Source organism: Sardina pilchardus, chromosome 19 (genome assembly GCF_963854185.1).
Source record: "Sardina pilchardus chromosome 19, fSarPil1.1, whole genome shotgun sequence".
Lineage (NCBI taxonomy): Eukaryota > Metazoa > Chordata > Actinopteri > Clupeiformes > Clupeidae > Sardina > Sardina pilchardus.
Genome location: NC_085012.1, coordinates 30,702,106 through 30,717,605, shown reverse-complemented (window position 1 = coordinate 30,717,605; position 15,500 = coordinate 30,702,106). Strand labels below are relative to the sequence as shown.

The following is a 15,500-nucleotide window of genomic DNA, read 5'->3' as shown; positions in this document are numbered from 1 at the left end:
TTTCAAATTTGTAGTAAAACTACATAACATTTTAATGGATATTTTAATTTATATGGAGCCAACACCGTTGTTTTCAAGGTTCAAACTTCAAAAGTCTTTTTTACCTTTGAAAATAGTTTTTTGAATAGTTGTGTTTACACTGAATTATAATAAAAAGTGATTTCACTACATCCACTTTACTCTCATATAATTATTGTGGAGGACCTCTAGAATATATGTGGCACTTTTGCATAGATGTTTTTAGTTGGATGATAAACTTTAAAATCTCAAGGTATAGCTGACTACCTCAAAGTGCCTGAAAAGGCCCTGGACCTCCAAGTGTTAAACCATCAGAATCCGAGAGATAACAAGCAGTAAGCATACAGTTATTAGCTGTTAGCTAATTAGCTGGTTTGAATTGCATTGAGCTCAATGAGAATGAAACCAGCTAATTAGCTAACAGCTTATAACTGACACAAAAGCATGCCAATCTCTTAGTATGGTGAAGGGTATAGACCAAGGGGACCAAGCAAAATAGCCTAGCTGGACGGCAAGAAGACAAGTCGAATCAATAGGTTCTGATGGGACCGTATAGCATAGCTCAGAGAATATAGTGAGATTTAACACTAGAGGCGCCGGGCCGTTCTGACCCACTTATACCTAGAAGCTCCACGCCCCGGTCATTTGACCGCTTTGACGACCTACTAGAAGCGCCGTGCTGGTGTGAACTACTTAAAGCGCGGTGAGGCGGTCAAATGACCGCTGAGTCCTTAGACTGGGACGCTGTCACTTACACATAATGATAGCTAGATGGCGCTTCGTGCACGAATCAAATCGTTTGGTCATAGATTCAGTTTGCACTAAGCCATGTCTCATTTGTGTCAAACCGTGTTGATAGTCTGTGGTTGTTTCATTATGACATACAGCACGTTTGAGGTAGGCTATCTGTTCATTTATTTGTGTTGTTTGAGGTAAAAACTCTGGAAGAGTTCTTGAACAAACCTTAAGCAAACTTGACTTTCAACTTTTTCGTAGTATTTTTTTTATATATATTTTGTTTTTAATAAATATGAATATTAGTTTTTAATATTTTGGAGATTGTTATAAAGATGATTAAATCAATGTCACACACGGTAGTTTGAGTGCAGTTAATCTACGAATAGGCTATAACATTCAGTTATCGGCTGAAAATAATAAGTCGTTGCACCTAGTCATAAATGTAGGCTACCGTCAGAACGATCCAAAAAAGTGCTGAAACGTTGACCATTGTGATTCAAAATTGACTTGCCTATTGCTGTGACAGATAACAGTTTTGTTTTGGAGTCGTGGGAGAGAGAAGTAGCGGGCTTCTGCGATGTTTTCCGAGGGAAGAGTACTTTGGAAGGCTAATAATAACGTTAATAATTCCTCCCAATAATATCAAGCTTTACACATGCAGTTTAATAAAAACAACTATCTAATCGTAAATTGTTTTTGAACGACAGTTGTAACTGGCAGCTTTAGACCTTTAGACACTCCTTTTAGGGGAGTCTAACAACAGAGTCTACCTCCCTGCCCCCACTGAAGTTTCGCTTGCCGTGAATGTTTTGGCCAAAACTTCGAATTTCAGCTGAAAATATTTTTTACACACGTAGGCTGTGTACAAATCTTGTAGGGATCTTGTAGGGTCTAGCTACCTCGGAGGGGGGGGGATAGAGAGAGCAGCTATGCTGAGCAGGCATAGGCGCGAGAATTAAAAATGATGAGTGAAAGATATTATCCGTTTGGGAATGTGTAGGCTATGTTTCAATGTCTGCTGAAAAAAAAGCTATAGGCCTATTGTTTCTACAATGTACGCTACTTCTATGTGAATTCGTGATTCGGGATTGAGACACACATTTTAACATTTTGAGGAGGCAGAGCTGTAGCCCACCAGTTAGAGCTTCAGCCCCTATGCCCAAGAATTGCTGGTTTGATCCCCGACCTGTGTATGACAGAAGTCCTTTTGAGCAAGGCATCAATAAAGTATATTCTATTCTATTATTTTCTATTCACACAACTACACGCACGCTGGCGAATTGAAACATTCTGAAACGCGCATATGCGATGAAACATGATTGCGCATTCTTCCACGAGTTGCATGTAAACAACAAACCAGGCTACAGCCTATGCAGGGGGCAGAGAGAGGGGTGGGGGTGGGGAGGCAGTTGTCTATGCCGCAGTGATGTCTGTAAGATCATGTCCACACGTAGCAAAACGACACCCCCCCCCCCCCCTCCGTGAACTGGTTAGGCGTGTATGGGGGAGGGGGAATGATCGGTTTCCAATAGGCTATGCCAAAACAGGCAAAACCTAAATGCTGCTGCAGCCGCCAAAGTTTTCATGGCTGATAATGGCTTTAGTTGCCACTTCATGTCTACAGAACATGCAACTGAGTCCTGTGTAGCCTATCGTAGCAACAAGCACAATACTGATGTGGTGTATCCAGTGGGAATCGTTTATAGGCTATCGTTTATTTTTCGCGTGTGTCTCTATGATGTAATGATTTTTAGATGCAAAAAGTCTAACTGGCTTAGCCAAAGTTTGTCAGATGGCGGCTCAATTTGGATTAGAAAATGATTGGCTGGCAAAATTATTTTTTGTTAATGGTAAACAGTATTGTGATTCATCCGTTTATTTCAGATACTTTTGTTATTAAAAACCATTAACAAAAAATAATTGTTCGTCGACGTTGAAAAACGGTCAGTGAATTCAGTCAATATGAGCTACTATATTTCGCTCCTGCCGAGTTGTGAACCCGGGCCTCCAGCGTTGCAGTCAGGGGTGTTAACGGTGCGCCACTTGACACTTTAGACAACGTAGGATAGGTGTTTTACGTGACGTAACTCAGTCAGTCCAGCAAATATGTAAGAATGCTTATACATTAGTCTGAGCTTTAAAAGATAGCCTACAAATAGAAGATAAGATATACAACTATGAATGTACGTAGGCATACGCGCCCTACGCACATAACTAGGCTACGACGAAAATATTTTTTACACATGTAGCCTAATAGAACCTAATAGAACAACGTCGCAACGTTTTCAAAACAAACTCGCATTTTACCACTGTAAATCGCCTCCATAGACTATACCATGTAAATGAAAAATAGTTATTAAAATAAATCACATACAGTATATAATACATATTGCACATTATATAAACTATATGTTTTATGGTAAAATATTATCCTCATGCCTGACAGGAAACCCTTGCGACATCTGCTGTGAGAAAAGAGAATAGCAGCCTGGACACACATGGCTGAACGCGAGACAACATAGTGTTGTCACATAAGTGAGCGCAAAATAGCTCTAAACTAGCTTGTACCGGTGTGTTTTTGATCATGTAAAAATTCTAGGTGACAAAACACGCGTATTTAGGAAAAGTCGGGAACGTAGGGTCCTGGAATTTAATTGAGTGAAAAGATTTTTTTTTTTTTGTAATCACTGTGGTCAAAAGACCGCAGCCCGGCAGTTCTAGGTACATCTAGGTCAAGCCTACACAGCGCTTCTAGTAATAAGCGTCAGCGGTCAAATGACCGGCGCTTGGCGCTTCTAGTGTTAATGCATTAAGTAGTAAAATGGGGAAATATCCAACCTTTAAAGGGACACTTCACTGATTAGCATTAAGCTTTGTATCTTTAGAAAACCAGTCATGTTTTTTAATGGTCGTGCATCATTCCCTCAGTTTGCCTTGAGATGGGAGAAATACGGATTTCAATGTTGGACTTCCAGCTTTCAATGATGTAAAAATCATTGCATTTTGAAAGCAGGAAGTCCTAACCAGTGGGCTACAGCTCTGCATCACCAGTCCGTTAAAATGTGTGTCTCAATGCTGAATCTCGAATTCACATAGAAGTTAGCTTAAATTGTAGAAACAATAGGCCTATAGCTTTTTTTCAGCAGACATAGCAAACATAGCCTACACATTCGCAAAACTGAGAACATCTCTCACTCATCATTTTTAATTAGGCTACTTCTCACGCCTATGCCTGCTCAGCATAGCTGCTCTCTCTATCTCCCTCCCTCCCTCCGAGGTAGCTAGACCCTACAAGATGCTTCTCCCTAAATTAATGAAAATTGTTTTAGAAAGTAGCCGCGGTAGCCTGTAAAATGCGGCATGAAATCCTGGCTACTGTGTAATTGAAACCAGACTGTTAGGCTCTTTGTTCCAGGTCCGATCATTTTCGGCGGTGCGAACATAAAGCACTATAAATAAATGAATAGAAGTGAATTCGGGGAGTGAATTAGAACTAGCCACCCATTCATTTTAGAGCTTAGATTATCTGCCCAAACCCGAACTGCGGGCCGGTGTTAACGGATCTCGAGATCCAACAACACCGGTGTTGGGTCGACATTTTTCATCCTTCCCCTCCCGTCGGGTCAGGCTCCTAATCACAGAACGCATGCCTCCGTTTTACAATAGCCTATAAATAACATTTCTAAGTAGCATACAAAATGTAAAAACGAAATATAAAAAATGAAATACTATGAAAAAGTTGAAAGTCAAGTTTGCTTAAGGTTTGTTCAAGAACTCTTCCAGAGTTTTTACCTCAAACAACACAAATCAACACAAATAAATGAACATATAACTCAAACGTGCTGTATGTCATAATGAAACAACCACAGACTATCAACAACACGGTCTGACACGAAAGACACATGGCTTAGTGCAAACTGAATTTATGACCAAACGATTTGATTCGTGCACAAAGCGCCATCTAGCTAGCATTATGTGTAAGTAACAGCCTCCCAGTCTAAGGACTCAGTGGTCTTTTGACCGCCTCGCCGCACTTTAAGTAGTTCACACCAGCACGACGCTTCTAGTAGGTCGTCAAAGCGGTCAAATGACCGGGGCGCGGCGCTTCTAGGTATAAGTGGGTCAGAACGGCACGGCGCTTCTAGTGTTAAGATCATTTTCCAAAAGATGATTTTATATTCCTCTTTTTAGTCAACTTTAGCATGGGGTACCAACACTTCCCAGCCATGACTGTATATGAATAATACAAATAATAATATTTGGAAAGAGTTTCATTTTGAGCCTGAAACACCACTTATAAAGATAGTAAAACTGCAAAACTTGATGCACCTTGATGCAAGAAAGCTCTATTATCTTTGTTGTTCTGTCTGTCTCTATCTCTCAGGTTGCTTGTCTAACACATATAGCTTCAAACTACCTCAATGCAAAGAAGGAGGCAAAGCGCTGGGGTACTGCCCATGAGAGCATTGTGCCTTATCAGGTATGTATAGCTTATCTGTATAGAGGAAAAATCATTAAATATTTGTACATAAAGTATATAAAGTAAGACAACTGGCAATAACCCCATAGCTTACAATAACTTTCTATTTCAATTTAGTTTCACTTATAGAGCGCCAAAACATTACACATGTCTCATGGCGCTTTACAGAGTGAGAGTGTTCATTCAGAGAGAGCCCATGAGTGACAGGGCCGAGGAAAAACTCCCTAGAATTGGGAATACATACACTATAGGAAGAAACCTCGAACAGATCCATGTCTCAAGGGCCCAACTGTTAGGAAAATCTTCCCAATATTATGACACAAGAACCACAGACAAGTAGTATAATTTTCAGTATACTCTGGCGCCAAGAGGAGAGACATAGAGAGGAGGTGCTTTACCTCTCCGAAACAGTCTCTGAGCTCTTGGACGCAAAGAGGCTCTTTTATTAAAGAAAAGCAGAGAGCAAAACAAGTCAGCATGACCTTGGTCGAAACCTCCCTAAAATCCTCCTCTCGCTCATGTCCAGTTTCTTATCTGCAGGTGCATAGCGTTCCTGTGAGGTTCCCATGTGAAACTGTGAATAGCAACTTTGAACACACATATGAAAGTGTGGATTATAACTTTGACGCACACAAATGAAGTTCATAATGATAAATATATTAATTTCTTTGTCATTTCCCTCCTGTTTATCATTAGTAAACTTCACAATCATTTGTTCCATTGCTACATACTGTAGATTCAACCATAAATCAAATCAAAGCGTGTAGTAATTATTACCAACTCGAATAGCAAGTTTCAAACCTTTTGATGGAAGCGAAAACCTTACCGGAAAACCTCAGTCATGATTGATCTTAATTTGAGGAGAAAACCGTTGAAGGAAAAATTCTTCCATTACCCTGCTATAGCAGCGGCACTTGTGTACACAAGCAAAAGGAGAAAAACTCACCTTCTACTACACATATGTTTTTCCCAGCCCCATATTATCACAACAATCAAGCAAGCAAATTCACATCAACATTTTGATGGGCTATATGCAATGAGGGCTAGTCCTCAAATAATCAAAGCTTAATTCTACAAAATGTAGGGCTACATTCTAAACTTCACTGATAACACCTGTAGAGAGGCAAACTCCCCACCGGCACAGAACCATCTCTGAAAAAAAAACACAGTGGGAATCTTGTTCTAGGTTTAACAGTGGCATACAGTAAGGGGTCAATGTTACACTACACTTTATGTACTTCAAAGGGTGTGTCCCTGCACAAGGTTCACAGATCATGTTAATACCATTTTTATGTATTGTCATGTGGGATGAATTATAAGTCATCTTTGCCAGACTTCCCTTCACCTATACACAAGCTCTGTCCATGAGGAATTGTACGGCTGTTAAATGGGAATGATAAACAGATATTGGCATCAGAGAACACACATGGCAATCAGACACATTATTCAAATCAGCCAGCATTTGAGCGTAACAATACCATGAAATTAAGTGATACACATGTGTGATGTAGGTATGCACATCCTCTGACAAAATCAATCTCTTTTTTCCGGCTTCCTTTGTCTTTCAAGAAAAAAAGTCTTTGTTCAGTCCTTAACAAAAGTGTCAGCAAGGTGAGAGTGATAGCCGCTCCAAGGACCATCCTCCACACTAAAAGTCTGTTATCTCAAGGCATCGTCACTAAGCTTAGGAGGATCCAAAATCTTCACCGACGTTGAGACGACTAGATTCTAAACCTCTAATCCCCTTTGGAGTCGGGCTTCCCCTCCTCAGCGGTTGACTGGAACCTTACAGTGAGAGAGATGCGTCCAGCGGTCCGGCCCTCCACCTTCACTGCAGTGGGTGTAGATAGGATGATTCGGTGGGGTCCTTCCCAACGCGAGTCAGACCAGCACTTTTTCTTTATGACTTTGATGAACACCCAATCTTCTGGTTTCACTCTGGGATTCTGTGGAAAAACAGAGAGAGAGGGAGCAGTATCCGTGTCTACATATTCCTTTGAACACAGTGTTTTAATTAGTTGCTCCACTACTCCTACATCAATACAGTACATATGATGCACTGATAACAAACATTTTGTGAGTAGTTTGTAAATCTATACGTTATAGTGTTTGTCTACTAGTTCACACATCCCTCCTGTTGAGACATGGCTCTGCCCATGACTCAAAATTGCTACCCATTTGTACATTGATTTCAGCAATGTAAGACACAGCAAAGGCATATTGGCTGTCTGTGTATATTGTCACTTTCTTTTTGGCAAAAAGCTCACATGCTCTGGTCAGCCCAGTCAATTCGGCTACCTGTGCAGAGCATGTGGCAGACAAAAGTTTAACTTCTAATTTAGCAGTTAGTCACTGCATAAGCTGCTTTGTTTACACCATATTTAATGTGCGGTTGTGATAACAATACTGTCATACGAGATAAGAATGTCATGTTAGTTTGTAACAGCAGTTGGGAGACGGCATGTGGGATTTTCACAGTGAATGGGTGAAAAAACACAACTTCAGCAGAATTTAAATATTTAATTAAAATATTTAGTTTAATATGTAGGCTTTCTTTCTTCACTTTCTTAGTCATTTAAACACACATCAGCTCTAGTCTAGAAATTCTTCAAACATTTCTAGCTCTTCTCCTTCTCCACTTACTTCTCCTTCTCCACTTACTTAGTCACTTAGTCACTATCGTATCTTTGTTCTTTCTCATCTTTGGCGGCGCAGTCACGAGACCAATGCCCGCGACCCCCACACCTGAAACAGTTGTTGCTATCATCACCTTCATTTTCATAATCTCTCTGTTCTGACCCATTTCTGCCTTGTAATGCCATCACAAATGCTTCCCCTACTTTCTCTGAGTCTTTCTTTTCTCTTACTTTCTTTTTCTTTTTCACTGTTTTCTCTGCATGTTTAGCATGTTCCATAAAATCTGGCAGTTCTGCTGTTTTGAAAATAACAAAATGTTTCTCTATCCACCCTTTTATCTCTGGTCTGAAACTTTGGAGTAATGCTTGTTTTAAATGCTGTCCATAAATTATCTTATCTTCTGCACTCCCTGACTTCAGGCCGTTATAGGCTTTAAAAACTTTTTCAAATCTGTCTCTAAACTCCCAGACATCTTCATCATCTTTCTGTGTGGTGGCGTGTATTTTGGTGTAATCGCAATGTTTTTTAAACACGTCTTTACATTTATTCTCTAGGCTTTGGACTTGTTGATTTAAATCCAGAGAACCAGGCGCATACGCTGTACCAGCCTGATGGGCTACAAAGCTGTCTTTAACACGGCTCCAATCAGAGCCCATTTTAAAACGGAACATCCTTTCGACCTCGAAACCATTCAGGTGGTACACCGCTATTATGTTTTTCATTTCGTCGCAAAGTTCTTCAATTTGGGCTTTATGAGATGGAATTACCTCCACTGCTTTTTTTTTTTTTACGTCGTCCTGTGTCCATGTCCTACAGTATAGACATACATTAACCGTGGATTATTTTGACCCTCAGCCACGTCTGGCTTAAATGTTGGATTGGGCAGTTCTACCATTGGAAATGCCTCCACCGGAGGCGGCGGTGGGGGCCAATTTGGAGTTTTACCGTAATCATCATCATCGTCATACAGGTGCACTTCTGCATGGCATGATGATAATTTTGGTTTTAGTTTGCAAATTCGAATTTATCTTTCCATCGTAATAGCCAATTTTCAGTTCCTGGATGGACTCTAGCTATGAATTTGGCATCGCCTTTCAAAAGTTGTCCTTTATCTTGAGTATTCTCCATTTTGCACAAATAAGAGATTGTTCTGTGTCGTCCTCTTAGGGCAAACAACAAGCCTGGGAAGCGAGCTTCTAGACCTTAGTCCGGCTTCCCCTGGGTGTTTTATCTCTCACAGGCTCTGTTGTTCGTTTTAACTCACAGACAATCCCTTCACACACACACTTCTCAGTCACACTCCTTCTTTCCCTCTATTATCAATATAGTGGACTCGAACCCCTATTTGATAGTTCAGGCGGGACTCTAACCCCCTATTTTTAAGGTGGGACTCGAACCCCCTATTTTTAAGGTGGGACTCGAACCCCCTATTTTTAAGGTGGGACTCGAACCCCCCTTTTTAGATAAACCTCAAGCGGGACTCGAACCCCCCTGGAAAGTTTATCTTTTATACAGCTGTATTAAGAGAACGGCAACTTAATGCGACTTTTCCCTTGGGAACGGCAACTTAATGCGACTTTTCCCTTTTCTAGAAAATAGTCCAAGACTATTAGGCCTATGAAATTATACTCACACTGTTATGGTTCTGCTCTGTTGTTCAGTCGTCAATCCAGTCTAGGAGCTGGTCGCCGTCGGCTGGCCAGCACGGAATTCACCGTGCGGGGCTTTTCCGCGGTCCGAGTCCGCGGGCTGCGCAGTCTTCAACTTCCGACGATCAGTTCCAGAAAGGATATATTGACAACCGGCTTCGAAGGACCAAAGAATGTTAGGAAAATCTTCCCAATATTATGACACAAGAACCACAGACAAGTAGTATAATTTTCAGTATACTCTGGCGCCAAGAGGAGAGACATAGAGAGGAGGTGCTTTACCTCTCCGAAACAGTCTCTGAGCTCTTGGACGCAAAGAGGCTCTTTTATTAAAGAAAAGCAGAGAGCAAAACAAGTCAGCATGACCTTGGTCGAAACCTCCCTAAAATCCTCCTCTCGCTCATGTCCAGTTTCTTATCTGCAGGTGCATAGCGTTCCTGTGAGGTTCCCATGTGAAACTGTGAATAGCAACTTTGAACACACATATGAAAGTGTGGATTATAACTTTGACGCACACAAATGAAGTTCATAATGATAAATATATTAATTTCTTTGTCACCAACCCATCTGACCTAGGTCAGTCATTTTTAGTGTCAGAAAGTTCAAATAGTCCAGTGTAGGGAATAAATTGTCCATAGGGATTAGGAATTGTCTTAAGGAAAAAATTGGGTCACTAGGATGCGTGGGCCAGGAATCCGGGCAAGGGACAACAATTGGCAATGGTAGGGCAGTCCTAGGGATGGGACTTCAAGTGTGATGAGGGCCAGGCACAGGGATGGCTGATGATTGGTAGTGGTTTACCTCACAGGTGAGGTATGGGGAAGAAAGAGCTTATTTACTATGAACAAACCATTCATAACTTTGTGAACAAATGCTTAACTGATGATAAATTATGCATGAACAATACATTTCTAATGATGAACAAACCATTAACTAATAGTAACAAATGCTTAATAGACGATGACTTGTGTACCGAATATTGTGTAAAGGTTCTATATTGAAGACACCTAGTGCCACACTCTAATCAGCTAATTAACTCAAGACTTAAGTCGTCAAGATGCTGTACTGGATAAAACGGCCGAATTGGTCAAATAGGGTGTCAAATTTCGTTCAAACTCCCTGCCACTAGTTGGCAGACATGTCAAACTACGTCCCTGACTCAGAATTCCGTTATGCTTCTATACAAACTTTTCGAGCAAGGGCACTTTAAAATCAGTGCGAAATATCAGCTGAGCTAGGTCGCGTGTGAACCATTGTATCAGAGCGGTAGTGTGAACGTAAACGAGTATTAGCATTAGATAATCGTCTAAACACATCAAAAAAGTTTACCAGGAATGAAGTGTTGGGTCTTCTGTTCACTGACAGTGATTCTGAAGGGAAATATCTGCCTTCAGAAGATGACAGGGATTTGTTTATTCACACGCGTCTCTGCCTAGCAAGCAATGCTGCAGCTGGACAATGTAGAGATAAGTCCTACACCAAGCACAAACGTGGATCTTTTGCCCGATGTCAGTGTTATGAACAATATTTCACGGGTCTAGGTGTTCATAGGGAAGTTAGAAGACCCTCATCAGACGTGTTATTTGTGTAGAGAACGACGTATTGGTCGGGGCACTGCCATTTTATCGCGCTAGCCATTTTGCCCTCTCCATAATTGCGAGGACAGGTAACGTGATGGTATCGGTATGGAGGTCAAAGTGTCCATAGGAGAACTGTGGGGCAACGTAGCAGCAGTGTGGGTAGTCGCAATGAGAATGAGAACGAAAGCCATGTTGATTCAGTCCACTCTGGAGGCGCGCGTGGCAGATCCAGGGTGCCATCAGACAAATAGGCAACAGGTGTAGGCAGTGTCGGGTGGGTTTTTATGTTATGCCTTGCAACGAGAAGTAGGCATATCGTGGAACAGTTAGCAGACCCTCATCAAACGTGTTAGTTGTGTGGAGAACGAAAGCTTATGGTCGGGGCAATGTGTTTTTTTTAATCGCGCTAGCCATATGCTCCCTCGACAGTGACCGTGTGCCTCTCCATAATCGGAGGAGTGTAGTGGAGCCTTTGTCTAATGTCTATAATATCAATAGATGTGTTAGACGAGGTCGAAGTGTCCATAGGAGAGCTTGGGGAAACGTAGCAGCAGTGTAGGGAGTCGCAAGGAGAATGAGAAAGAATAGAGCCATGCTGATTCACTCCATCCAAAGAAGTCATGCGACCTCTGTGTTTGTCACACAGATTCAGTACTGGGCCTAAAAGGTCCCGTTTCCAATGATACCAAGCACCAGATATACACCAGATTTCAAAAACGGAATTTGGCTACTTTCTTCTCCAATTCTGTCAGTATTGAGCTTGTAAAGAAATGTTATTGCCAGTTGTGACATTTTGTCACTGCTGGCCTTGGGAAACAGGATACCCACCTACCTTTAATCAGTGGTGCACCTTGCCTCAAAACAAAATGATGTGAGCCTCACTCTATTCAAAATAAACATGAATGACCAACTCATTAATGTGTTAATCAGCGAGATTGACTATTGACTAGCATTGCACATTGTTTTTTGTGACCAGGGCTTCAAAACCAGTGATGGATTTCTTGTTGTTGCAGCTGGGAATGATCTACAGTTTGTGAAAGTGTGCAAGGTAAGCAGCCATATGCAGTCTATGCTTTACAGATGGAAAATATATTCTATTAAGACTGCCTGGATGAGACCATGTCATTACTATTTGTGACCCTGCAAAGAGAAACCAGTCGCTTCGGTAAAAATTACAAAATTAAGTTATTGTGCTCACATGAACAGCCATGAACTAAGCTTTCCAATGATATGTATATCAATGGTATTACACAAACTATCGCTAAGGTAACCGCATCCAAAGTTGACATGGTTCTCCTGTCATGATATCCTAGAAGAGGAGAAATCACCTTTTAAGCGGCGTGTGGACAACGGGAATGACTGCTAATATGAATGAATAGAATATATACTTTTTTGATCCGGTGAGGGAAATTCAGTTCTCTGCATTTAACCCAATTTAACCGAATTAGTGAACACACACAGCACACAGTGAACACACAGTAACCCAGAGCAGTGAGCTGCCTGCCCAACCAGCGGTGCTCGGGGAGCAGTGAGGGGTTAGGTGCCTTGCTCAAGGACCCTTCAGCCGTGGACTGGTCGGGGATCGAACCGGTAACCCTCTGGTTACAAGCCAGAAGCCTGTAAGCAGGAGAAATACAATCATATATTTTCCCTCTTTTATACGCGTTCTGTCTACGTCCGGTGCTTCAATGAGGTTGAATTTGACTGTAAAGACATCTGAGAAGTTAGATGGCAATGTTATTAGGAATAAACCACGATTTATCTGACTCCATAAGATAAGAATATTGTACCTCTAATAAATTACCAAATAACTAGTTTGTTAACTATAGCAGAGTATGGAATGGCACACTAGACTTTTAGAGATATGCAAACTGATCAAAGAGAATTAACCATTTATTAGGCCTTGAGCCTTTGAATGTAAAAGTAAAGAATCAGTAATTATCCTTAAACAAAGGAACAAAGGAGAAAGTAAACTTAACCTCAAAACAAACAGTAGCCTAAACTTGAACTTAAACCTTAACAAGTTGCAATGCTACATACACCAGATAAAACGATGTATCAAATAATGAAAATAACAAAACCCATAAAGAAATCAAAAGATAGAGAGAGAGAGAGAGAGAGAGAGAGAGAGAGAGAGAGAGAGAGAGAAGGCAGAGAGAGAGAGAGAGAGAGAGAGAGAGAAGGAATGGGGAAGAGAGAGAGGGAGGCAGAGAGGTCAGAGTGACCTCTTGCCCAGAGCTGAGATAGAGAAGCAAGAGAGAGAGTGACTGCAAGAGCTTCTCTTTTTCATTCATCCAGCCACCCCCGACTCAGCAGGACTTCTTTACCTGAAAGTGGGTGTGGCGTCTAAAACTCTATAATGTAGTTCTTAGTCCACAACTATGTACAAACACATTAGATTGCAATGAAACCATGATCAGGCAGTTGCCCACATTACAAGTATTAATTGAAGACCAAACATGGATGTATTATCATTTGTCATGAAACAGATACATTTCAGTTTTCCGCATTAGTTTCTGAGATGTGTGGAGAGGGAAAATGTAGGTGTGTCCGGGAGCCTTTGACCAAATGGCAGTCCACACACAATGGGGACAGTTCAAATGCAAACAGATCACCTGAACACAAAGGAGTGTCCAGCTGTGAGGTCGTCTGCCCCGTCTTGATTCACGGGTGGAAAATATCCAGTCTTACAAGCCCTAACCAGTAGGCCACGGCTGCCCCTAAATGTGAATCTTCGCTGGGTTTAACAGTCAAAACGAATGTTTTTCCGTGAAATGAGTTCACGATATGAAACTGTAGACTGTATACTGTCGAATTATACGAAAACGTGAAATTCAACATTTTAACCCGGAAGTTGGGAACACAATTACACATCTTCCTAACAAACCAGTGAAGTTCCATGTGCAGAATTTTGACCAGTCATCTTTCTTACAGTGGGTACGGGTTGAGAATGCACCTTCTCCCACGGGACTCCCGAAGAGATCCCGCAGGCTGTCAAGCCGATTTTTTTCGAGGCTAAGGCAATGTACCCAAACAACCACCAGGTGGCAGAGAGTTTCAACCCGCATTTCAACTCCATTTAATGATGAAGACCGCATATCCATCAATAGTCGACTCCTTAATCTAATTTAATCATTAAAATGAAGGTGATGACTGGCGAAATTAATCAAACGACGTTTCAATAAGCCATTGTTGAAATGAATGAAAATGGTTATAGAAAATCGCCTAGGCTACAGCCTAACGCCGACACAGCTGATTCTTTGATTGATTCTAAGCTGTTTTGATGTAGGGGATGGGTAAACTGGCGCGCTACAAACATGCTACCAATCAAATGTAATATTAGTAGCCTACTTAGACACTTTAGTCATAGGCAACGTTGCCATGTTAATTTGGGCTAGAAGTGCTTGCTTGTGGTGGCGCTCCTGTCCGCTGCTTCTCCCGAATTGTGTTTGGGAAATTTGACAACAATCAGCTTAAATATCATATATCATATTTATTTCTCTTTGTCGCCATGGTTTGCGGGAAACACGGCGACACGAGATGGTCAGTCCTCGTATTTTTTCTTCACGTTTCGTTATAAGAAATATATAGGCTAAGTAATATAAGTTAAAGTCTTCTTCCGTATTGTCCGTATAGACAAAAACACTCAAATAAAACAATAGCCTAAAAAATAATTGTAGTGCGTAATGGACACGGCTCTATATCCTAAATAATTTTCGAGGTTCGCCATTTGGTAATATGACAATAATTTAGATTGAGCACAACTAAAGTTGAACGAAGGCAAAATACAGGCCTATTATATATAGCCTGGCCAATTATTGTAGATGTGCAAAACCAGCATTTGTGTGCGTGCGTGAGGTGAGGTGTAGCCTACAAAAATGAGCATAACATCTGATTATTAAAGTATGGCTGTAGGATATAGGCTACTGGTAAGAGAAGAGCTGGTTTAAAATTCAAGTGTAATAAAAAGTTTGTGCACATCCCCGGTCAAGGTGCAGAACAAGAGTAAATTATAAAAAATGGAAAAAGGTTTGCACACTTGAAATCCTTCTTTTTTTATTTTATTTTATTTTATTTAGCACAAAGGAATGACGTTTCGACTGTGTGGTCTTCTTCAGATTAAAATTCAAGTAATGTGCGCTATTTAACCCCTCAAGTATTGCAGTTTGCTGACACAGCCAGGCGACGCTCCCAACCCATTCGTTTTGGGCACGAATGAATGGGTTTGCCCTTAGTTTAAATGGAGGCCGGGGAGAGCGCGCGGCAGCTATTGTTATGTATGGAGCTGGCTTAACAAAGTTTTGTGCAGGCTCGTCCATTGAGGAAAGGGAGGACAATCCTCCCTAAACTTTTCAGGGAAATTAAAATAATAAAATATACATATATTTAACCAACTTC

At 41.1% G+C, this 15,500-nt stretch overlaps 1 protein-coding gene across 1 annotated transcript in view; it reads left to right on the top strand.

Moving 5' to 3' along the window:
* sugct (succinyl-CoA:glutarate-CoA transferase) overlaps nucleotides 1-15,500 on the top strand; it is a 136,499-nt gene that overhangs the window by 71,851 nt on the left and 49,148 nt on the right. The window contains exons 9-10 of the mRNA XM_062521415.1: nucleotides 5,141-5,236; nucleotides 12,079-12,150. Of these exons, the coding sequence (XP_062377399.1) occupies nucleotides 5,141-5,236; nucleotides 12,079-12,150 (168 nt within the window). The remainder of the gene's footprint in view (nucleotides 1-5,140; nucleotides 5,237-12,078; nucleotides 12,151-15,500) is intronic.